Genomic DNA, 25,378 nt, shown 5'->3' with positions numbered 1-25,378 from the left:
TGATCCTGTTTTTGGGTAGCATGATAGGCCAAATATTAAATAGTTTTAACTTGGAAAGCTTTAGAGATGGGGGAATAAGGTATATATATGTCACTTGATAGTCTATATATAGTCTGTATGCTAAGGTCTCTATGAACAGATTGGAAATTGATAGATTTACTTTTAAATAGATCTCATAATTCCAAATAGAGCAGTAATAAAAAGGAAGAAATTATATAAGTCACAAAATGAAAAGAACACTGACAGTCAGGAAACCTGGGTTCTAATTCTGGCTCTGTTCCTGTCTTTCTACATGATTTTAGGTGTTTTCATTTTCTTTTTTTTCCCCCTCAATTTTAAAACAAGAATATAAATTCTAAGGCCCATTTTAGCTCTAAGCCTGACCATGTTACAACTTCTTAATTGAATGCTTCTCATGTATGCATTTTTTCTATATCTTTCCATCTATCTATAAGTAGCTTTTCCCATGATCTGATTTCTTTATATTTCCTAATAATTGACAAAGCATTTTACAACTATTAAAAATTGTTTTGACAGCCATTTTTAATGTCAAGACATTATAAAATACTTAACATTTATACAGCAATTGTGAACACCTTTGACAAATGAAGATATATGTTCAGCTTTTTTGGTACCCCTTTTTATTTTGCTGAGGTAGATCAAATTCTAAGTTTATCTTTTCTAGCAGCAGGGTCAGAGTCTAGTGATCATTTTTTAAATGGCTTAGATGCTACCTTTCTTTTCTGAGAACTCAGTGTGATATAATCCTTATAAGATATTGACAGCTAATTTTATGGATTATCCTACTGGGACAGTGGAACCTAAGTAGTTTGAGGACAAGATCAGATTGTTTTGATTCAAAAGCAATGGGTTTAGTGAAAGGAAAGATCCTATGATCATAAGTGGTAGATGTTTATATTCACTGAATAACTTTCTGAAAAAAGGAAATAAAGTAGATTATTTTTGGTAAAGATGGCTTAAGAGTGGTATAGGGCTTTGAAGTGGTTTTATGATCTAATTTTTATTTGAAAAATATGAACCTTGTTTAAGGTAAATATGAGAATTAATAAAGGAAGTGGGAAGTAAAGTATTTGATAGTTTTTTGGAGAATATTTACCTAATTAAGAAGTTTACTTTTCTGAGGCATCTTTTTTATCCCTCTCCATTTTCCTCCTCCCAAAGGAAGTTGTTCTTGATTTTAAAAGTTTGATAAATTAACAAGATTGAAATTTAAGTATGATATACACTGAATTAAGATTTGTTCAGGGCTTTCTTAATTCAATTCTCAAGTATGAATTTCTCAGGTATGAATTTTTTAGGTAGAAAATTCTCAAGTATGAATTTCTTTTCTAGCAATCGCAGAGCCTGTTTTTGCTGTGGTCAAAGCTGACTGATAGACTGTGGTTTAAGTCAACTTACTCAAAAATGTCTTCAACCCTGCTGGTCGAGACAAGAAATCTTTATGGGGTAGTTGGAGCTGAAAGCAGGTTAGGCACCTATTAAAACATCACAGAACAGGTTAGATTGTGGTTTTAAGCACCTATTAAAACATCACAGAACAGGTTAGATTGTGGTTTGAAGAACTGGATATTCCCCCATGTTTTAACTGACTTTATGTGCCGAAGTCTTCAAAATGGGGTTTACAGTATCAAGTGAGGCTGTTTGGTTCTTCCGAAAACACACTTTCATTTTATGACACATGGCTAGACTTTATGCCAGGTACATGCTATTTTTTGAAAAGCTCTTTTTTTAAGAGGGTAACTTTATCAGAATAATCTGTTTCACCAAATATGTTAGCCCTGTAAAATTGACATTTGCAAAGTTTGAAGAAAACAAATGAATTTGGGAAAGTTAATAATTCACCTTTCTGCCTTCAAGGATTCAAATTGACCATTTTTTCCGCCTTACTTTGTTTTTTCTTTTTGAGATGGAGTTTCGCTCTTGTTACCCAGGCTGGAGTGCAATGGCATGATCTCGGCTCACCGCAACCTCCGCCTCCTGGATTCAGGCAGTTCTCCTGCCTCAGCCTCCTGAGTAGCTGGGATTACAGGCATGCGCCACCATGCCCAGCTAATTTTTTGTATTTTTAGTAGAGACGGGGTTTCACCATGTTGACCAGGATGGTCTCGATCTTTTGACCTTGTGAACCACCCGCCTCGGCCTCCCAAAGTGTTGGGATTACAGGCTTGAGCCACTGCTTACTTTGTTTCTTAACTTACTATAATTATGCCCCAACAGTCCGGGTGCAGTGGCTCACACCTTAATCCCAGCACTTCGAGGGGCTGAGGTGGGAGGATTGTTTGAGTCCAGGAGTTTGAGACCAGCCTGGGCCTCATAGCTAGACCCGGTCTTAAAAAAAAAAAAAAAAAAAAAAATTATGCCCCAGTCATTTTAAGTGCAGTTTGGTGTAACTCTTGGCCATCAATTTTGTTAAAAACTGATTTTCCCAAAGTATTGGGAGAATATATACTGATAAGTAATGTATGCTATGTATCTTCAATTAGAAGGGAAGAACTAAAAAGCCTCTTTAAAATTTAGTTATACTTTTTAATAGCTACCGATTTTATCTTTTTTATCACTTACTATTTTTGTTAGATGTTTTCCTAAAATGTTCTTACTCTATTTTAATAAAATTTTCTAAGTTACATGTTGAGAGGTTTCACATCTAGTAACTGAGTCACTCAACATAAAGCTTTTAATTGTTTAGAGATCTTTAGAAATACCTACCTAGATATGTTACTGTTACAGATTTCAAAATCTAATAATTCAGGGAAAAAAACTTGGTTCAGAATTCTGAAATGGTGAAATGAAATGATATTTGGGAGGGCTGTCCAGTCCCTCTTCCCTTTTTTTCTGTCTGTTTCTGCTTTTTTCCTTAGGTCTGCACCTGTTCAGCATTTGGCAGGATGGCATGTGGAGGAGCAGCAGGGTGAAACTGACACAGTTCTGGTGAGTTTCACTTTGCTGCTCCTCCTGATTCTCAGGGAAAGAATTTTGTTATCTCCTATTGGAAAACATCCATCTTCAAATGAATCGTTAAGATGCGAATATTATTCCTTTAGGGTTGACTCAACTATTTGTATGTATTCTTATTACTCCAATCTGCGAATATTATTCCTTTAGGGTTGACTCAACTATTTGTATGTGTTCTAATTACTCCAGTCTGCAGCGGCTCTTTGTGTTGGAGTTGGGAGTTTCGCTGATCCAGATGACCTGCCGGGGCTTGCACACTTTTTGGAGCACAGTAAGAATTTGTAAAATATCATTCCCTGTTTTATTTTTTCCTCCAAACATATGTGAATTGATATCAAAGATCAGTAATTGATTTGAGAGAAGTATGATATATTTAGCAAGAGAAACGGCTAAGAAAAAAATGCTTGATTTATGAATGTCATGGGTGAAACTTTTAATTTTAATCTGGGTGTACTTAGTTTGAGAATTAGAATGAAACCACATAGAAAACTTTAAAATTGTAGATGTTGCTATTATTGAGCTGAGATAAGGCCAACAGATCAGGAGATGATTGCCATTTTCTAGGAATTGGCTACCCCTGGGGAAGGCAGTCCCTTCCAGGGTTAGCAAGGCCCCCAGCATTAGAAATATGGGAATTATCTGGGTGAGGTGGCTCATGCCATCATACCCAAACTTTGGGAGGCTGAGACAGGTGGATCACTTCAAGTCAGGAGTTTGAGACCAGCGTGGCTAACATGGTGAAACTCCATTTCTACTAAAAATACAAAAATTAATTGGGTATGGTGGAGGCCACCTGTAGTCCCACCTACTCGGGAGTCTGAGGCAAGAGAATCGCTTGAACCTCGGCGGTGGAGGTTGCAGTGGGCCAAGGTTTTGCCACTTTATCATCCAGCCTGGGTGATAGAGTGAGACTCTGCCTCAAAAAACAAAACCAAAAAACTGGAAATTCAAAAGGCATTAAAAACAGAACAATAGAAATTTTCCATTTAATTTGGAATGTGCCTAAATAAAACCTATGGGGATGTTACACAGTTATAAATATTTATTTTTCTGAATTACTCATTTTTTAATGGTCTGGTTTTCTATCTAAAGTTTTTGAGAGTATACTTCTTACTTTAAGTTTTACAGTAGCAATTAATCTGCATATATGTTTGTACTTAAATTTTAATCTCTTTAAATTTAAGAGATTAAATTGTAAAAGCTGTAGCAGTTAATCTGCATTTATGTGAATTTCTTTGAATTCTAATCTATTTAATAAAATATTTTAATCTATTTAAATTTAAGTCTCTTTTTAATTTCTTTATAAATTATATGTTTGTCTTAAAAGTAACATTAGCATTACAGAAAGTTACAAAAACAAATGTAATGAAGAAAGTATTATTTAGGTTCGGGTGTGGTGGCTCATGCCCTAGCCCTTTGGGAGGCCAAGATGGGTGGATCACTTGAGGTCAGGAGTTGGAGACTAGCCTGGCCAACATTGTGAAACCCCATCTCTACTAAAAATACAAAATTAGCCAGGCATGGTGGCATGCACCTGTAATTCCAGCTACTTGGGAGGCTGAGGCGTGAGAATCACTTGAACCCACGAGGCAGAGATTGCAGTGAGCCAAGATCCAGCCTAGGCAACAGAGTGAGAGAGACTCTGTCTCAAAGGGAAAAAAAATTCAGACATAAGCATTTAATGTGTTGGTTTATTTTCTTTGAGTTTTTCTTTTTTTTTTTTTTACTCGATTCACAGCCAAATCTTTCAGGTTTTCAATGCATGTAAGTACATATATGATAAATACATTGTCCATATCTTTGTGTTCTTTCCATTTAGTGGTATTCATGGGTAGTTTGAAATATCCAGATGAGAATGGGTTTGATGCCTTCCTGAAGAAGCATGGGGGTAGTGATAATGCCTCAACTGATTGTGAACGCACAGTCTTTCAGTTTGATGTCCAGAGGAAGTACTTCAAGGAAGCCCTGGACAGGTAATTAACTCCAAATTTATTTTAATTTTAAAGATCTAATGACACTTCGAAAATGTAAATAGAGTAAATTGTCACAATACTTTACTTGGACCAGGCATGGTGACTCATGCCTGTAACTGCAGTACTTTGGGAGGCTGCAGTAGAAGGATTGCTTAAAGCCAGGAGTTTGAGACCAGCCTGGGCAAAATAGTGAGACCCTCTCTCTATAAAAATAAGTAAATAAAAAATTAGCCAAGCATGATGGTGCATACCTGTAGTCGTTGCTACACAGGAGGCTGAGGTGGAAGGATTACTTGGGTCCAGGAATTCGAGGCTATAGTGAGCTACAGTCACACCACTGTACTCCAGACTGGGTGACAGAGTGAGACCCTGTCTCAAACAAACAAAACTTTATTTGGAAAAAAGAGCTGTTAAACTATTAGATACACTTTGACTCTTGTTCTGTAATGCATAGTCTTTGTATTACAGATTAAAATAAAACTCAAAACTTTTTGGGTTTTATTAATAATGTATTCTCTATTGACTCATTATTACAAATTTTTTTAAGAGATAAGGTCTTGCCCTGTTGCCCAGGCTGGAGGGCATTGGTGCGATTGGCCATCAATTGCATGAATGTGTGGCTCAGTGCAACCGAAGTCTCCCAGCCTGAATGTGCTACCACCCCTAGCTAATTTTTAATTTTTTGTAGAATTGAGGGTCTCACTGTATTGCCCAGGGTGGTTTCAAGTGATCCTCCTGCCTCAGCCTTTCAAAGTGCTGAGATCATAGATGTGAACCACTTTGCTCAGCCATTTAAAAAACACTGTTTAATAGAAAATATGGAAAAACAGAGAAGCAAAAAGGGATAAGATTGCCTCTAATTTTACAATCTAGAGATAACCACCATTAATGTTTTGGTATAGTGCTATCTATATTTTTTAATGTATACGGATCTTATTGTTCATACCCTTTTATAATTGTTAGTTTTAAACAAGATATATCATTTAAACATATATAATTTATAAAACACGATTTTTAGTGATCGTATATTATTTACATTGTATAGGAATACCATAAGGTATTTAACCAGTTACATATGATTGGACAGTTGAATTGTTTCCAGTTTTCTAATACTGTAATGGTGTGTTGACTATTCTAATCTCTGTGAATATCCTTAATTATTAAGTTCTAAGAACTGAAATTGCTGAGTATATTTGCAAATATATATGTATATAATTTTTTGAGGCGGAGTCTTGCTCTGTTGCCCAGGCTGGAGTGCAGTGGCGTGATCTCAGCTCAGTGCAACGTCCACCTCCAGGGTTCAGTCAATTCTCCTGCCTCGCCTCCCTAGTAGCTGGGACTACAGGCAGGTGCCACCATGCCCAGCTAATTTTTTGTATTTTTAGTAGAGATGGGGTTTCACTGTGTTAGCTGGGATGGTCTTGATCTCCTGACCTCAATGATCTGCCTGCCTCGCCCTCCCAAAGTTCTGGGATTAGAGGCATATTTTTAAGACTTTTTTTTCTTTAGGCTTTTGCTATTCATTGCAAAATTGTTTTCCAGAATGTCTGTCAGTACGAGAGTAGAAGCTTGAGATTATAAGGTTGCAGACCAAAGTCTATACTAGAAAAATGTAGAAAAGTAGAAAAAAGTTAACACCAAACGCTAGATAAATGCAAGATTGAAATGTAAAAAAAAAAAAAAAAAAGTGGCCAGGTGCAGTGGCTCACACCTGTAATCCCAGCACTTTGGCAGGCTGAGGAGGGCAGATCACAAGGTCAGGAGTTTGAGACCACCCTGATCAACATGGTGAAAACCTGTCTCTACTAAAAATATGAAAATTAGCCGGGTGTGGTGACACGTGCCTGCAATCCCAGCTACTGGGGAGGCTGAGGCAGGAGAATCACTTGGACCTGGAAGATGGAGGTTGCAGTCAGCTGAGAGAGCACCACTGCACTCTAGCGTGGGCAATAGAGTAAGATGCTGTCTCAGGAAATAAAAGAAACCTCACATTTATCTGGTATAATGTAAGTTCCTTGAGAACAGGAATTTTTGTCTATTTTTTGTTGATATATCTGCAAATCAAGAATTTGGTAGGTACTCATATTTGTTAAATGCATCAATGGAGTTCCTTTATAGCAAAAATTACCATAAAATCAAAAGATAAATGGCCAAAGGAAAAAAAATTAAAACATGACAGAGATCTAATATTTTAAAAAGAAATTTGCCTGGTGTGGTGGCTCACGCCTGCAATCCCAGCACCTTGTGGGGGCTGAGGTGGGCAGATAACTTGAGGCTAGGAGTTTTGAGACCAGTCTGGCAAACATGTTGAAACCGCTCTACTAAAAATACAAAACTTAGGCCAGGTGGGGTGGCTGATGCCAGTAATCCCAGCATTTTGGGAGGCCGAGACCAGCAGATCACCTGAGGTCAGGAGTTCGAGACCAGCCTGACCAACATGGAGAAACTTCATCTCTACTAAAAATACAAAATTAGCTGGGTGTGGTGGCGCATGCCTGTAATTGCAGCTACTTGGGAGGCTGAGGCAGAAGAATCGCTTGAATCTGGGAGGCGGAGGTTGCAGTGAGCTGAGGCTGCAGTTAACATTTTACTCCAGCCTGGTCAATAAGAGGGACACTCTGTCTCAAAAAAAAAAGGAAACACAAAAATTAGCCAGGTATGGTGGCACACATATGCAATCCCAGCTACTTAGGAGGCTGAGACAGGAGAATCACTTGAACCCAGCAGACGGAAGTTGCAGTGAGCTGAGATGGCACCACAGCACTCCAGCCTGAGTGACAGAGTGAGACTCCTGACCACAGGTGATCCATCTACCTAGGCCTCCCAAAGTGTTGGGATTAGAGGCATGAGCCACTGCACCCAGCATGCCACTATTTTCAATGGAATAAATAGGTGTTCCGAACTCCCAAAATTAACTTTTACACTAAAGAAATGCCAAAATTCTATTAAAATTAACACAATGTTTTTTATAACATTAGGATACAAAATGACAGATTTTATTAATCTATAACATGGCTGTGTGTATGTATTCAATAAACTATTTAATAGCTCGAATCATGTACTTGAGTATATGCCCACAAAATAGCTATTTTATATTCAGAATTTATGTACTTGTACCTATGCCAAATAACAGAGATAAAAGACATCAATCAGGAAGGTTGGGCACAATGGCCATTACATATTTGTAGACAAATGACAGTGTCTGTAATTCCAGCACTTTGGGAGGCCAAGATGTGTGGATCACCTGAGCCCGGGAGTTCAAGACCAGCCTGGCCAACATGGTGAAATCTTGTCTCTACCAAAAATAACAAAAATTAGTTCGGTGTAGTGGTGCAGGCCTGTAATCCCAGCTACTCTCAAGGCTGAGCCATGAGAATTGCTTGAACCTGGGAGACAGAGGTTGTAGTGAGCTGAGATTGCACCACTGCAGTCCAGCCTGGGTGATAGAGCAAGATCCTGTCTCAAAAAAAAAAAGAAGAAATTAATGAAGGTAATGCAAATGGCACCTGAGATAATCTTTCCTATAAATTTAGAGAGGATCAGCAATACTTTCAGGGAAGACTTTAATCATGCAACTCTGAAGAAAACTGCATCTTTGGAGTTCTCAGCTCTTAAGGTTTACAAAATCCAAACAGGTCTTTGTATGTGTGAAGAAATCTTAAGCAGAAGAAAAGCTTTATATTTAGCTATGTGCACATATAAGGAAGGAAAAATAAAAACTCTTTTTTGGGAAAAAGGATAGGCAAATACTATGTATGATATAAATACATTCCGGCTGTCTCAGAGATAATAAAATTTGGTATACAGTATAGTTAAGGAGTTTGTTTTCTTTTAAAGAGTTGTTTTAAATACTTTTTGTACAAGGACTGCTTCAGCATCTAAGAATATCACCTTACACATTTATTTAAAAAGAAACCTACCCAATTAATAAGAAGAAAGCCACTGCATTAATAGGATAAACTAATAAGAATATCAAATAAATTTATGCCACAAGTAGGACATTATAGAATGCAAATACTATAATAAATGCTGTAATATTACACTTTTACAATGTACAAGGAATGAAAAGCCTTTATATCATATGTAATATGCTCTTATATAACATGGATTAAGTGCCTGTTTTTAATAGGTTAGCAAAATCTGATTCCCTTACACAGGCCACATTGTTTATAAGTATCTTGGATCACTTAAATAAACAGCCGAGGCAATGACTAAATTTTTACTCCAGTAAGTAAATGAGAATGGAAACTGTCTTTACCATGGTGGCATCTTCTATTTTCAGTGAATTTGAACTTTATTTTATCAGTATTTCAGGGTAAGAGTGACAAATATAAAAACTTAGGATGTCTGCAAGGCGGGACTTCTAACAGGATACACTCCCCATTGTAGTACACTTGCAAGGAATAAGAATTGTCAAATATGACCTAGGAGATTTGTAAAATGAAAAGAACTGAGCTATGATTAAAAAATTGAAAACGTAATGGACAAGTTTAAGAAAAGAGCAAATAGAGTTGAGGATAGAATTAGTAAGCCAGAAGATAAGCCAGAAGAAATTAGATATAGCATGAATAACATATATAACGCAAATATTACATGTAGCACAAAATTAAAAATACAAAGAATATGAAGCATAGAGGATAGAATGAAAATATCCCTTATATTTTACATGGAGTCTTAGAAGGAGAGAGCAAATCGAAGTAGAGGAAACATTTGAAGGGTTGATCACTGGAAAATTTTCAGAACTTCGTAAGACATCAAACCTAATAACTTCCAAAAGTATACATTAGAAGAAATTTAGAAAACTTTTGCCAGATAAACGAGAAAATTTCTTCAAAGGAATACGAGTTACAGTGACAGATGAGTGACTACTAAACCTCAGTGCTCTGAAGGAAAATAACTACCCGCCAATCACAAATTCTACATTAAACATATCTTTTAAGAATGTTAGTAGGCTGGGCATACTGACTCATGCCTGTAATACCAGCACTTAGGAAGGCCAAGACAAGTGGATCACTTTGACCCAGAAACTGGAGACCAGCCTGGGTAACATTGTGGCAGGGGGTGGAAATTAGCAGGGCATGATGGTACATGCCTGTAGCCTCAGCTCCTTGGGATGCTGAGGTGGGAGGATCACCTGTGTATGGGGAGGTCAAGGCTCCAGTGAGCCGTAATATGCCACTACATACTCCATCATGGGCTATAGAATTAAATAAAATTAGTTTCATTATTTTAGTCAACAGAAATTACTTAACCCATCATTAATCACACCAGGTTCTGAAAAGAAAACAAAAATGCCCCTAGAGACCAAGTGCGGTGACTCACGCCTATAATCCCAGCACTTTGGGAGGCTGAGGCAGGTGGATCACCCAAGGTTGGGAGATTGAGACCAGCCTGACCAAAAATGGAGAAACCCCATCTCTACTAAAAATACAAAATTAGCTGGATGTGGTGGTGCATGCCTGTAATCCCAACTACTCAGGAGGCTGAGGCAGGAGAATCTCTTGAACTTGGGAGGCAGAGGTTGTGGTGAGCTGAGATGGTGCCATTGCACTCCAGCCTGGGCAACAAGAGCTAAACTCCCTCCAGGAAAAAAAAAAAAAAAAGCCCCAGTATATCTAGCAGGTAGTTAACAGTTATTTTATTGCAAGCAAAAGTTAAAAGTTTATTAAAGAAGTCTGAGCAATGTAGGGAGACCCCATCTCTACAAAAATTTTAAAAATTAAAAAAAAAAAAAGGTAGCACACACCTCTAGCCTCAGCTACTTGGGAGGCTAAGGCAGGAGGATGGCTTGAACCCGGCAGTTTGAGGCCACAGTGAGCAGTGCTTGTGTCACTGCATTCCAGCCTAGGTCATAGAGTGAGACTGTATATCCAAAAAAAATGTTTGCTAAACATTTTAGGTAATTAATTTTTTTATTGTTTTATTTTGATGGAAAAATAACAGTTTTGAATTTTTTTTTTTTTTTTTTTGAGATGGCGTGTTGCTCTTCTTGCCCAGGCTGGAGTGCAATGGCAAGATTGGCTCACCACAACCTCCGCCTCCTGAGTTCAAGCCATTTTCCTGCCTCAGCCTCCTGAATAGCTGGGATTACAGGCATGCACTACCATGCCCAGCTAATTTTTTATTTTTAGTAAAGACGAGGTTTTACCACGTTGGTCAGGCTGGTCTTAAACTCCTGAGCTCAGGTGATCCGCCAGCCTTGGCCCCTCCAAGTGCTGGGATTACAGGCATGAGCCACCTTGCCCGGCCCAATTTTGAATAATTTTTAACAATTTAATTGTATTGCCATGATTATGTATGTATGTGTGTATGTATGTATGCATGCATGTATTTATTTATTTATTTTTGAGACAGAGTTTCACTCTTATTACCCAGGCTGAAGCACAATGGTGCGATCTTGGCTCACCGCAACATCCGCCTCCTGGGTTCAGGCAATTCTCCTGCCTCAGCTCCTGAGTAGCTGGGATTACAGGCACGTGCCACCATGCCCAGCTAATTTTTTGTATTTTTAGTAGAGACAGCGTTTCACCATGTTGACCAGGATGGTCTCGATCTCTTGACCTCGTGATCCACCCACCTCAGCCTCCCAAAGTGCTGGGATTACAGGCTTGAGCCACCGCGCCGGGCTGATGATTATGTATATATAAATACTTATATAAAAGTGGTAATTAGTATATGTAATTTGATACATCACAGTTTATAGCATTAAAAATTAATTTAAAAAGCAGACACAATTTATCTTAGATACCAATAGTCTTTAAAATTCTAATATAACTTTTAAGTGAAACATTTTTAGTCATTTGTAGTCTTGCATTGAACTAAGAAAGCTTTATATACTCGATATAAAAACATAGATATATGTAACATTACATAAATAGACTATCTGTGATATTAAAATTTCACAAGGGAATGTATAGGAGAAAATTTCTGAAAAGGCTACCTATATAGGTAATAAAACTTTAAAGAAAAGGAGAGAAATTACTAATATACATTCAGGATAGTTCTTGATAACACTTCGTAGGTGCTGGGTGCTTCCAGAGTGTTGACTATGGTTGGTTTCTTCACCTGCGTGGGCCACTCAGGTGTAGTTTATATGTTCATATTTTATTAATTTTTCTGTGATTATTAAATATATTTCACATTGAAAAAGTTAAAGTAACATAGATACTAGTTTGAAATATAGAAATGCAGATGGTTTAGATTTTATATACTTATGATTGTGAATTAAATCTCTAACTTAGTAAGTTTCTTAATTAAAATAATAGATGTTGACTGATGAAAATGAACAAAAACAGAAATGCCAGTTTTGATTTTTGTTCAGATGGGCCCAGTTCTTCATCCATCCACTAATGATCAGAGATGCTATTGACCGTGAAGTTGAAGCTGTTGATAGTGGTAAGAGGAGTGTTTTATGTGTAACTACAGTTTTTTCCTTCATGAAACCCAGTTTTTTATTACATTTATCCTTCTTTATCTCTAGACCATTTTATCTTTATATTTTAAAGGACTAAATTGAAATATGTATCATGTTTATTCCTGAAGTCATGAAACATCTAATTCAGTGTACATTTGAAGTAAATGAAAAGGATGGTGGTGGATATTTTTCATCTTTTGTTTTTTGAAGGTTTACCATAGGGGCTAATCTTTTGAGATTCAAAGATTGAAGACTATAAAGGAAAACAATGTACTTATATAGGGAGGGTGAGGCTTCATTATAGCTCTATGCAATAAATATTCCTTAATTACATAGTATTAATAAATATCACTATTAGCTATTATCCCTGCTTAATTTATTTCAGTATTAGAAACACTTAATGCTAGACTTGGAGGGACTTCAATTTCATATAGGTGAGGCTTGTCTTATGGCGACTGTAGGTTTCTGTATTCCGCTTTTTGTAGTATTTTCCTCCTTGGTTCGATTTGGTGTCTAGTTCTATAATGACTTAAAACATTCACTAGACTGAGTAAACTACAGATGGCTAGAAAGAGTGTTCTATCTGGAAGTCAACAGACCGCTGTTTAACTTGCAGAAATGTCTCCAACTGTGGTATTTCGTTTATTTGTAAAAGAGGATGGAATAGTTAAGCTCCTTCCAGCTGTAGTAGCTCCTTGAAATCAAGGATTTATTTTATTATTTTACTTGCCTACCACAGTGTCTGTTTTACCTTAATCCTGAAGATCTGTAGAATGGATGAAAAAACAAAACAACTAAGGATAACTGTAAAAGCACTTTCCATATTTTGAGACTCAAGAACTGTTATCTGTGTCTTAAATGCTTTCTAGTATGTTTTTCTTTATACAGTTTTCTATAGTGGGTTGACATCAGTGTTTGAAAAAGCAGACCTTTAATTAGATTTTACAGTTTTAAGCCACAGTATATTATGCTTTGAAAAATTATGCTGGAAGAAATACACACACACACACACACACACACACACACTATGCAGTTTTGGTTTATGCTGAACTAAAGTAAAAATTCCATTGTGCTTTTGTTCATTTCTTTCTTTTTTTCTTTTTTTTTTTTTAATGGTAGGAGACCTAGAATTCAATCTGAACTAACAGTTGTAACAGATGAAATAAATTTTCCTTTTCCTTTTTTTTGTCTCCACCTGCTTACAGAAGAGTTTTTTTTTTTTTTTGAGATGGAGTCTTGCTCTGTTGCCCAGGCTGGAGTGCAGTCGCCTCAGTTCACTGCAAACTCTGCCTCCCGGATTCAAGCAATTCTCCTGCTCAGCCTCCTGAATAGCTGGGATTACCGGCATGCACCACCATGGCTGGTTAATTTTTTTATTTTTAGAAGAGATGGGGTTTCACCATGTTGGTCAGGCTAGTCTTGAACTCCTGACTTTGTGATCCACCCATCTTGGCCTCTCAGAGCTGGGATTACAGGCATGAGCCACTACACCCGGCTGGAAGTGATTCTTTCTATCCTGGCTTTTAAGTTTGTTAACTAGTGGTAACTTTATTACTAGGTCATTGTATAAATGTATGTGTACACATACATTTATAAACATTTATTTGCACAATGCAGGTAGATTTGTTTAGTATTTTATAATTTCCTTGAATACATTTATTTTTTTTTTATTTTTTTGAGACAGAGTCTCACTCTGTCGCTCAGGCTGGAGTGCAGTGGCTCAATCTTGGCTCACTGCAACTCCTACTTTTTGGGTTCAAGCCTTCTGAGTAGCTGGGACTGCAGGTAGACACCACCACGTCCAGCTAATTTTTGTAATTTTAGTAGAGACGGGTTTCCCCATGTTGGCCAGGATGATCTTGATCTCTGACCTCATGATCCACCTACCTTGTCTCCCAAAGTGCTGGGATTACAGGTGTGAGCCACCTCACCTGACCTCTTTATTTGTAATGTTTGTTTCCTTGCCAAATTTGGTCTCTAAGTGTTCAGATATTTATACTCTGTTCTCATCAGTTGTTAAGGGGTCTTAAATTACTTCTCATGGATACGTTTGTGTGTCTGCTATGTTAGTTTCCTGTTATTGCTGGGCAAACTGCTAGAAACATAGTGGCTTAAAATAAAATATATTTTCTTAAAGTTTTGGAGGAATGGAATTAGGTACATTAGGTAACTTCCTCAAGGTTATTCAGCTTAGTAAGTGTCAGAACTACAATTCTAGCACGTTTAGTCCATTTGGTTTGCGAGAACAGAATGCCACAGACTGGGTGGCTTATAAACAATAGAGTTGTTTCTTGAGGCTTTTTTGAGGCTGAGAAGTCCAAGATCAAGGAACTGGCAGATTTGGTGTCTGGTGACAACCTGCTCTCTGGTTTATAGACAACTGTCTTCACTCTTTATCTTCATATGGCAGAAGGGGCAAGGGAGCACTCTGAGGTCTCTTTTATAAGGTGAATCTCATTCAGGAGGGCTCTGTCCTATTACCTAAACATTTCTCTTGGCCCCTTCCTCCAGATACCATCACATTGGGAATTAAGTTTCAACATAGAAATTTTGGGTGGGAGGGACACAAACATTTAGCAGTAGCCAAGATATTTCTGACTTGAAAGTGATTGTTCTTAGCCGTTATACTTGGCATATGACCAAGTTTCCAGATACAAGGTTCAATATTTTATTAGCGCTTTCATCAGCAAAATCTTGTACATAGCATCCTAGAGCTGAAACTTTCAGATCATTAGCTACCTTGTGTTTTATCTGAAAAATAAGGGTAAAACTTTAGTAAGGTAAATTGATTTGCCCAAAGTTATAGGTCATATCAAGTCATAGAGCCAGGCCTGGATCATTGAGCTTCCCACTTCAGTCTTGTAACATGTGATTCATGAAGTTAATTTTTGTCACTTCCTTGCTTTTTGTTCTGTAAGTTTAAATTTTCATATAGTAAGGAGATACTGAATTTTATTAAGTGTTTCTTTAAAATTGACAGAATATCAACTTGCAAGGCCTTCTGATGCAAACAGAAAGGAAATGTTGTTTGGAAGCCTTGCTCGACCTGGACATCCTATGGGGAAATTTTTTTGGGGTAAGATACTAAATACATCACTTTATTTCATATTTTCTAGTTAAGATTTAGAATAAGGAAAGTTGATAAAGCATTGAAAATTACAAAGCTAGGGCCCCAAGGTACCTTTTACCTCTTAGGATAGCTAGATAGCCTTTCAAATATGAAATTGTTAAATATGCCTGTATTTGGTTTTCTAACTATGAATATAAGAAGAATAATACCTAACATTTTGTGAATGCTTTTTAGATGCCAGATATCATGGTAGCACTATGTGAATTGTTTCATTAGATCATTATCACAGTTTTCAGAGATAATTTCAACTTAAAGATTAACAGGTTTAGGTCAGGCGTGGTGGTTCACACCTGTAATCCCAACGCTTTGGGAGGCTGAGGTGAGAGAATCAGTTGATCCTGGTTCAAAACCAGCCTTGGCAATATAGTGAGACCCCCCATCTCTATTTTAAATTTCTGTCAAGTTACCTAATTTGTTTAAATTATACACATAGTAATGGTGGATGTGGGATTTGAACATCTGTTTATCTGATTTTTATAAAGTCTGGGCTTCACCTCAGCCTGACATTTCCATTTGTCAACAGAGTTAGCGATGGTTTCTGTAAGAGTTTTTGAACTGTGACTTAATTTTTTTTTGTTCATCTGGTAAACTGTTTAATTGGTATCTGTTTTTCATAATGGCATTTTCTTTCTTTCTTTTTTTTTTAAAGACGGGGTTTCACCATGTTGGTCAGGCTGATCTTGAACTCCCGACCTCAGTGATCCACCAGCCTTGGCCTCCAAAGTGCTTGGATTACAGGCGTGAGCCACCACGCCCGGCCCATAATGGCATTTTCTTAGTGGTAGGATTTAGTTACATCCTCATATTAGTCCTATTGATGATAAATAAATAATAATTTAGATCATCTCATCCTAAATTTTACTCTATTTATTTATTTATTTATTGAGACGCAGTCTCACTCTGTCGCCTAGGCTGGAGTGCAGTGGCGCAATCCCGGCCCACCCAAACCTCTGCCACCCTAGTTCAAGCGATTCTCCTGCCTCAGCCTCCCAAGTAGATGGAATTACAGGTGCCCACCACTTCGCCTGGCTAATTTTTGTATTTTTAGTAGAGACAGGCTTTCACTATGTTGGCTGGGTGGGTCTCAGACTCCCGACCTCATAATCCACCCGCCTTGGCTTCCCAAAGTTTGCCTGCCCTATCTAAATTATTCTTCAAAGTGTGTTTTGTTTTCCTATATATTTTTGTATAGTTATATACATTTCATGTGACATTCTTGCTTCTTGTGTTTTATTTTTAAGAATTAGACAAAAATATTATTAAAATAATTAAAAGGGAAAACTTGGATTGAATACTGCTAGACTAATTATTAAGCAAGGAGGCCTAGGGAGTTTCTGTCTGTTTTTTAAAGGTTTTCCCAACCAGAGATTAATTCTTTAGCTATTAAAATATACTTCAGAATTGTTTATTACTCATTTTTGTCTTACTAATATTAATACATTATTACATACTGGCTCAATATTCTTGAGTCACTTGGGTTATTTCATTAATCATGTATGGTAGCAAAATATGCATTGATGGTGTAGAAGACTTTTAACCAAGTGAACTTAGTTATAACTATGATTTTTTTTCATGCTTTTATAGGAAATGCTGAGACACTCAAGCATGAGCCAAAAAAGAATAATATTGATACACATTCTAGATTGAAAGAATTCTGGACACGTTACTACTCTGCTCATTACATGACTTTAGTGGTTCAATCCAAAGGTAACATTATTTCTTATGGTTCCTAGCGTTACTTTGAAGTAGTGTTTTCTTAGGATTTGTTTGCCTGTATCAGTGTTGGAATGTACTATTTATTAATTACGTTAGTGCTTGACCTTAATACAAAGTAAAGGAAATCAGAACTTCTCGATGTCATGTAGCTAGTGGCAAAGCTCAGGGAAAGACAAGATGATCAGATTCTCAGGCAAATTTTTTTCTCATATAAAGGTCTTATCTGTAGGCTGGTTTATGAATGTACCAATAACTAATAGGTCATGAATTGATCTCTTAAGCCACTTCACTTGCCCTTGTATCTGTGGTTTTCCATTTACTCTATATTGATTACAAACTCTTACAGGGCAAATGATTTGTTCATACTTACATAAAGTCCTATAAAAATGGCATGATTAGTTGAGATTGATCATGGTGACAATGGCAGAAGTATCTTAAATATAAAGACTGATGAATCTCTTTATTTTCCTTCTTTTATCGTTGTCTTCAGTAACTTATATTAACTTTTTCTCATTAAGGAAAACATGGAAGCTTTCTTTTGTTTTCTTTACATTTCAACCTACTTGTTTTTTAAGTCAATAATTGCTAAATTATTCCTTTTAACATAACTTATAATTTGCACATTTCTTTTTGAAAGTCGAATCCTCTCACGCTAAGGTGATTCTTCTTTTATAAAGTTTTGCTTTTTATATTGTTGAAATTAAGATCAAATCTGACTTGGCACTGACGTGTAAAACATTTTTTCATTTATTATCAATACGAGTTCATTAAAGTTGACTTGAAAGTATAAAGTTATGTCTGACTTGGCACTGACGTGTAAAACATTTTTTCATTTATTATCAATACAAGTTCATTAAAGTTGACTTGAAAGTATAAAGTTATGTGGTATCTACCATAACTTTATACTTTCAAGTCAACTTCTTTTGTTCAAGTTACTTCTAGGTTTCTTTTACATTTGCTAAATTAGTTAATTCCATATTTGGTATACAAATTAATTCATAATTTTTAATTGATTATTGTGTTTGCAAATAATTCCATGCATTTTTCTTGAAGTAGTTACTCTGTTTCTTTTGTATTCTCTTCCTCTGTGATGACAAATATAAGAGCTTATTGATGCTTATTTCAAATTTTTAAAACAAGTCCTACAGTTTTTTTTGTTTTTTGTTTTTTTAACAAGACAGGGTCTTGCTCTGTCATTCAGAATATAGCGTAGTAGCACAATCATAGGTCACTGTAGCCGCAAATGCCTGGGCTCAGATGATCGTCCTGCCTCTTCCTCCCAGATAGCTGGGATTACAGGCCCCAGCCACTGTGCCTAGCCTAGAGTTTTGATGAAAACTATATATGGTGTAGACTTCATAGATTTTAGAGTGTTAGTATTAATTATACCATTAATAGTCTAACATCTATATAAGTAGTATAATATAAACCTAGAAGTTGATTAGTCTAAATCCCATGTTTTATATAGTGGGGTTCTCCATTAAGAATTAGTGAAATTCATGTGCCTGGTAGAACTAACAAATGGCTCCCTAGTGATGGTCACTCAGATAAAGCAAAAGGTTTCCTTTTTCAGATCTCGTTTTTTACTAGAAATTTCAAAAAGGACTTCTTATTAAATATAAGAAATGAATCAAAGGAAAACATAGATCATATATATGTATGATTTATATATACATATATATATAGCCTAAAAGACTTATGAGTGTAAATTAATGTAAAACAAGTGGAATATAAAATTATTGATGAGATGCCAAAAAGGAAAGGTTAATGTAATATGGGTTAGCATAGAGAAACCTTCCAACAGTGTGTACATTTTGGAATGGGTGTAGGATGGTTGGCATAATCTTATTATCTCTTAGTCCTTCACAGTAGCCTAATGATAAAGATACATTTTTTGTTAAGCTTGTCTGCCTTTTCTAACCTTACCAGGGAAAAATAATAAAGGAGTCTCAAAGTTATCTGTGTCTTAAGGTTTTCTTTTCTACTGTTATTTTTCCTGTTATTCATTACTGGTTAAAGAATGGCAAGTAATGGCCAAATTAAAATATCCCTTTGATTTTATCTGAAACTGTGAGAAATCTAATTGCATTTCTCCCTTGAATAATATCATTGCATTTTTCTGTCTCTTCCCTGTCCTCCCCTCTCAAGAAACACTGGATACTTTGGAAAAGTGGGTGACTGAAATATTTTCTGAGATACCAAACAAGTAAGATATTTCTTTTTCATATATCGTACACCTTCAGAGTTAAAGAGACCATTATTACAGCTTCAGAGTTAAAAGAGACCTTATCTTGTATGAGTCCCAAAGGTTTTTTTGCTTTTTTATTTTTACACAGGTGATAGAATTAAACCCTAACGAAACTTAATGATTGTCAAGATCACACAGCTTTTGAGTGGGTAAACTAAGATGACAATTATAGTGGATTCTAATGTATATGGAAACCAAGTTTCCATAGTTCAAAATTTACAGGTTATAGTAAGCAATAATTCTGAAAATTTTATGCCTCCTTTTACATTTATTTTGAGCTTTTCTGTGATACAAAAGAAAGTACTATGTGAGAGGCAGAAGAATATGCACACTTAAATCCCCCACATTGGGATAAATTGTGTTCTGAAAGTTTGTTTTTTTAAAGCAGTTGTTTGGATATTGCACTGGTTTTCCCTACTGCCTGAAAAACTTATTTCATGTAGTCAAACCAGATGCTCTTCTACAGATACGTATGTAGCGCTTCAGATGATATAAGAATTTTTTCTCCACCTCAAATTCATCAAAATAATACAGATATTTAAAAGATACTTTTCTGCTACATTTTTGTTACAAAGTTTATAAAAAAATTTAATTCTGAAGCAGTGAAATCATTTTTCCCACATGTAGTAGTTTGCATTTTAACAAAATTAATAAAATAAGATATTTTTTCTTGTATCAGATGAGTAATCTAGTGGATTTTCCCAGTTATTCTTCTAACACATAATTATTTTAAAGTTTTGAAAGAAACTAGCATAAAATATTAGAATAATTTATAATGGCAACTGATTATTATAGATTTTGCTTTATATAAATTTCTATTGATAACTAGCCATGCTTTTTAGTATGTAATGGTCATCAAAACCGTGACAAATTTGTGGGGCTTTTTTTTTTTCTGATTAGAAGTCTGGAGTGTGAACTATGGAAATATCAAATGTGAAACTTTAATAAAATTAGAGGTATGTTTAATAGAGAAATTCATTAGGTTCTGTCAATCTGATAAGCATTAAAAAAATCTTATGTATTATTCACTAATAACTTTGGTTCCTTAATTAGACAGGCTAAAAATTCTTCGAGGCATTTAATACTAATTTGCATTGACTATGCTTTGGAAGAAATATGAAAGTTACAATATCTTCAACCAGATTAGAAGCCCCCAGGAGGGACCAAAGGATCTTTTAAATACCATAGTGCCTAATAGACTGCTTTATACCTAATATTCACTTCATGTATAATCACTGATTTTAAGAAAATACTGTCTCTAGTGTAAGTTTCTTTCTGAAATGGCTCTGTATAGGAAAAGAACTGATTGAATGGGGCTGACAGAGGCAGTAAATATTGGGGTGAGAGAAGATCCTTTAAATTCATTATTCTCTATCTCTTGAGTTCTAGAGACTTTTGAGTTCCTGGGCTGAGATTAAGAACAGATTGTGTAATGCAAGATTTTGCAGCTTTATTGCCATCTGTTTGTTCATACCTAAAATGCTTTCCAAAAAGGAGTATGTAGAATAGATTTTAAATATCTTTCAGTTAGATATCCCTAAAGATATTGCTCATAAAGGCTTTTGCCAATTAAATTTGTATGTATTTGTTTTATTTTCAGTGGGTTACCCAAACCAAACTTTGGCCATTTAACGGATCCATTTGACACACCAGCATTTAACAAACTTTATAGAGGTTCGTGAACCAAAGGTTTAAAACGGTTTGAAATAATGTTAGCACATTCTCTATAACCTAATTGAGGATGCCAATTTTTTTTACGGCAGAAAATACAGCTGGGTTGGAAAGGGAGTAGGTGGGCAATCGAGATCTAATTAGTAATAGATAGCAGACCATTGACTAGCTGCAGATAGATAGATTCTGGTGCCCTGCTGCTACTTCAGTCTATTTCATGCTTTCTCCTTGCTTTACCTTTGTTCCCTTTTGTTCTCTGTGTTGTTAAATTTCATTTATGCTTCATTTTATTTATATTCTGCTCTTTTTTTGCATTTAAATGAGGAAAAATAGAGGACAGGGAAAACAGTTTGGAAATTGTTTCCTTTTAAATTCATTGTGAAAGCAACATTTGCTAAATAAAAATATAAAGTGTCAAGAAATGGGAGAAAAAATCACCTTTAAATCTTACTCTCAAGGGAAGTCATTTCTGTCAGATTTCTTTTTTTTTTTTTTTTTTTTTAATTTGGAGACAGATTCTCGCTCTGTTGCCCAGACTGGAGTGCAATGGCATGATCTCAGCTCACTGCAACCTCCGACTCCCAGGTTCAAGCGATTCTCCTGCCTCAGCCTCCCAAGTGGCTGGGATTACAGGCACTCACCACCACACCTAGCTAATTTTTGTATTTTTAGTAGCGATAGCATTTTGCCATGTTGGCCAGGCTGCTGGTCTCAAACTCCTGGCCTCAAGTGATCAGTCTGCCTTGGCCTCCCCCAGTGCTGCATTTACAGGCGTGAGCTACCATGCCTGGCCTTCAGATTTCCTTCCGATTTTCTAATAGGTATATTTTCTTAACAAAGTTGAGATTATAAAGTACCTAAATAATTCTGTCTCCTGCTTTGTTTCATGTAATAGTATACCTGCAATAACTGCATAATGAGTCGTGTGATTACATTATAATTTACTGAACAATTTGCCCACAGTGAATATTGGAGAAACATTCTTTTATTTTTATTTTATTATTATTATTTTTTAAAAGACAGGGTTTCACAGTAATAGCCAGGCTGGTCTTGATATCCTGACCTTGTGATCCACCTGCCTTAGCCTCCCAAAGTGCTGGGATTACAGGTGTGAGCTACCACGCCTGGCTTAGAGAAACATTCTTAATTCAGCATCTCTCTCTCTTTATTCTTTTCATCATGGCAGATATTTTTTTTCTTTTTCCTAATTGTGTTAGGTATTCCCTCTTTCTTCACCCCATTACCAGTCTCTTTTCTTTTCCCCTCCTCTGATCAATGACTGTTTTGTTACAGCCTTTCTGCTGCTGGTTCCATTCTGTTAATATTAAGCTAACTCTTCCCAGAGACAACTTATTTTTGATTGTATTCTTTCTGGCTTTAGATTTTCTAATCATAGAATAATAGCATTGGGAAGAATCCTGGAGATACTTTAACCCAACTCACTCATTTTACTGTGAGAAACAGATTCAGAAAAATTTAAATGCAAGTAATTTTCTTGAGGTCATATAAGCACATACAGCAAGATAGTGGTAGGACTGGATTTCAGATATGGGTCTCCTGACTCCTAGAAGAGATCCATTCACAGCAGCATTTCATATCCTCATAGTTCTTTTATCCCTGCTTTCTCTGCCTCTGAAAACAAATCAAAAAGAAATTTATAAAAATTGCACTATTCAAATTGGAAAATTGGCAAGTTGAAATAATAAGTGCATTGTTCTTAACCTTCCCTTGTTTACTGGAGGACAAATATATAGAATTTTAAAAATTCTTGTAATATAGTAAAAGTTAAAGAGAAACACTTATATCTGTTCTTCTGGAAAATGTTTTTGTTTAGTTGTTCCAATCAGAAAAATTCATGCTCTGACCATCACATGGGCACTTCCTCCTCAGCAGCAACATTACAGGTAAGAGTTTAAGGGAAATTTTACTTCATTAGAACTGAGTGAGAATTATTTTTAAATGGTTTAAGTTTGGGGGTTCTGAATTTATAAACATAGCAATATGGTAACCTGGAACTTGATTACTCCAGGAACTTTTAAGCCTTGCTATGTATTTTACTATTTTTTTGATATAAAAACTAGAGCCTTCTTGGTTATAGTTGCCTTTCTTAAGTCTTTGAAATTAAGTGTTTAGTGTGAATGCTAACTTTTGTAATTTGTTTTGATCTTGTCAAAAGTAAAGTTAAATAATTTGGGCCTGCCAGACTGGCCAACATGGTGAAACCCCGTCTCGACTAAAAATATCAAAAACCTAGCCAGGCCTGGTGACATACACCTATAATCCCAGCTCCTTGGGTGGCTGAGGCATGAGAATTGTTTGAACCTGGGAGGTGGAGGTTGCAGTGAGCTGATAGCATGCTACTGCACTCCAGCCTGGGCAACAAAGCAAGGTCTCAAAATAAAAAAAATAATAATAATTTAGACTGGTAATATGACTAAAGTACATAAATCCCAAGGATTTACTCCTCTGAATTAAGCAGGTTTATGCAAATTAGGGAAGGATTTCTACTTGTCTATATAGTTATCTTATATGAGCAGTATAGCATGGGCCAGACAGTTCTTTAAGATAAGGATCAGTTGATGCCTACAAATGTTTTTCTAATTAGAAATAAACGCTAATGAACTGATAAAAATTTAACTTTGGAGGGGGCAGGGCTCAAGCAATCTGCCCACCTTGGCCTCCGACCTTGCTGGGATTACAGGCTTGAGCCACTGTGCCCAGCCAAATAAATATTTTAAACAAGGTTATATGGGCTTTAAGGACTGCCCATAGTTGAAAATCATATCTTGACTTTCAGCTGTTTACTGAATTTAATTGTGCAACCTAATTAAATAAAATATAAAATATATATAGAAATATGTGGTAAACTCAATTTTTTTCTACATGTCTTTGTGGTAGGAATACTTTTCCAAAATTACAGTAGAACCCAGTGGGAAAGACAATTTGAACAGAGTATGCACGTTTAGTCAGACTGTCATTAGTATGTAATAAAGCATTTTTATACTTGTTATTGCATTTTCATGAAAACGCTAAGTAGTTGGGCAAGTGAAGAGTAAAAGAAGAATACAGTTAAGTATCTTGCTCAAGTTCCTGATTTACTTAAAGGAAAATCTAAAACTAGAACCAAGATTTTCTGACCCTTTGAACAACACATTTTACTTTACCACAGAGCCCAGTGTAGTACCAAAAGCTTTTACAGACAGTTATTCATATCTATATTAGGTTCTAAACCGATAAGGAACCTACTTTTCATTTTGGGTGAAGCAAAAAGATAAATCATGAAAGCAGTTAAGTTTGGTGTCCAAGAGAAAAAGTAATGTCCTTAAATTTTGGGATGATTATAGTCCTTCTCAGATAAAAGAGTTAATTTTACTACATTTTCTGTTTTTATCTTGCTGCTATTAAATTAATTACAATTTCATGTTTGGTGGACATATGTGAGAATAAGTTTGTAATTATATTTTCAAATTATTGTAGCCTTAAAGGTTAGATTTTCTTTTGTATTTACACCTTTTTTTTTTTTCTGATCATAAAACTTTTTTAAAAGGGTGAAGCCACTTCATTACATATCATGGCTGGTTGGACATGAAGGCAAAGGCAGCATTCTTTCTTTCCTTAGGAAAAAGCAAGTATTCAGTTTATAAGTATTTTCAGTATAGCAATCTCTGAAAAATAATAGATAATAAGTATTATATAATGCATTCTTCTGCTTTAGCTGCCCAGAAGCCTAGAATAATAAATTTTATATTATAGTCATCTTAATAACTATCTTAATTATAGTCATCTTAATAACTTATGTTATTTTAATGGCCATGTTATATTTGTGTATTTCCTTGTAAGCTAACTTTTAGCCCATTATTGGAAGTATTTGTATGCAAAATTTTAAAAAATCATAAATGAAATTAATAGATTCCAGAATTACATAAAAGAATTAGCTCTAATCAAGGATTCATATTTGACTGAATGGTAAAGAAGTCAGTTATTTAAATATTATGGATCTCCAGGCTTTCCCAATCCAAAAGCTGGACTTTAATGAAAACTTCATTGGGTAGGTAAATTATAATTAACATGTGGGTCTGCAAATGGTATATGCAGCTCTGTTAGCAGAATGTTTCCTAAGCATTAAAGGATCTGTTTAAGTCACCTATAGCCAAATCATAGAAATATAATTTTAGAATCAGGACTAATACATTAAAGTAATTCTTTGTTTGATTTTTCTATAAATGAAATAGTGTGAGAATGGAAGATAGATG

The 25,378-nt window shown here is 35.7% G+C and overlaps 1 protein-coding gene across 6 annotated transcripts in view; it reads left to right on the top strand.

Annotated features, from left to right (window-relative positions):
* NRDC (nardilysin convertase) overlaps positions 1-25,378 on the top strand; it is a 93,592-nt gene that overhangs the window by 42,678 nt on the left and 25,536 nt on the right. For 2 of the 6 annotated variants that reach the window (XM_035251446.2, XM_035251448.2), the window contains exons 3-13: positions 1,354-1,487; positions 2,880-2,949; positions 3,163-3,244; positions 4,793-4,946; positions 12,268-12,341; positions 15,341-15,436; positions 17,075-17,197; positions 19,355-19,412; positions 21,055-21,128; positions 22,960-23,029; positions 24,673-24,750. In XM_035251446.2, the coding sequence (XP_035107337.1) occupies positions 1,354-1,487; positions 2,880-2,949; positions 3,163-3,244; positions 4,793-4,946; positions 12,268-12,341; positions 15,341-15,436; positions 17,075-17,197; positions 19,355-19,412; positions 21,055-21,128; positions 22,960-23,029; positions 24,673-24,750 (1,013 nt within the window). The remainder of the gene's footprint in view (positions 1-1,353; positions 1,488-2,879; positions 2,950-3,162; positions 3,245-4,792; positions 4,947-12,267; positions 12,342-15,340; positions 15,437-17,074; positions 17,198-19,354; positions 19,413-21,054; positions 21,129-22,959; positions 23,030-24,672; positions 24,751-25,378) is intronic. The other 4 variants (XM_035251447.3, XM_035251449.2, XM_078331720.1 and 1 more) reach the window with 3 other exon arrangements.

The sequence above is a fragment of the Callithrix jacchus genome, chromosome 7 (assembly GCF_049354715.1).
Source record: "Callithrix jacchus isolate 240 chromosome 7, calJac240_pri, whole genome shotgun sequence".
Taxonomy (NCBI): domain Eukaryota; kingdom Metazoa; phylum Chordata; class Mammalia; order Primates; family Cebidae; genus Callithrix; species Callithrix jacchus.
Note: the sequence above shows the minus strand (reverse complement) of the source record. Positions and strands in the feature narration are given on the sequence as shown.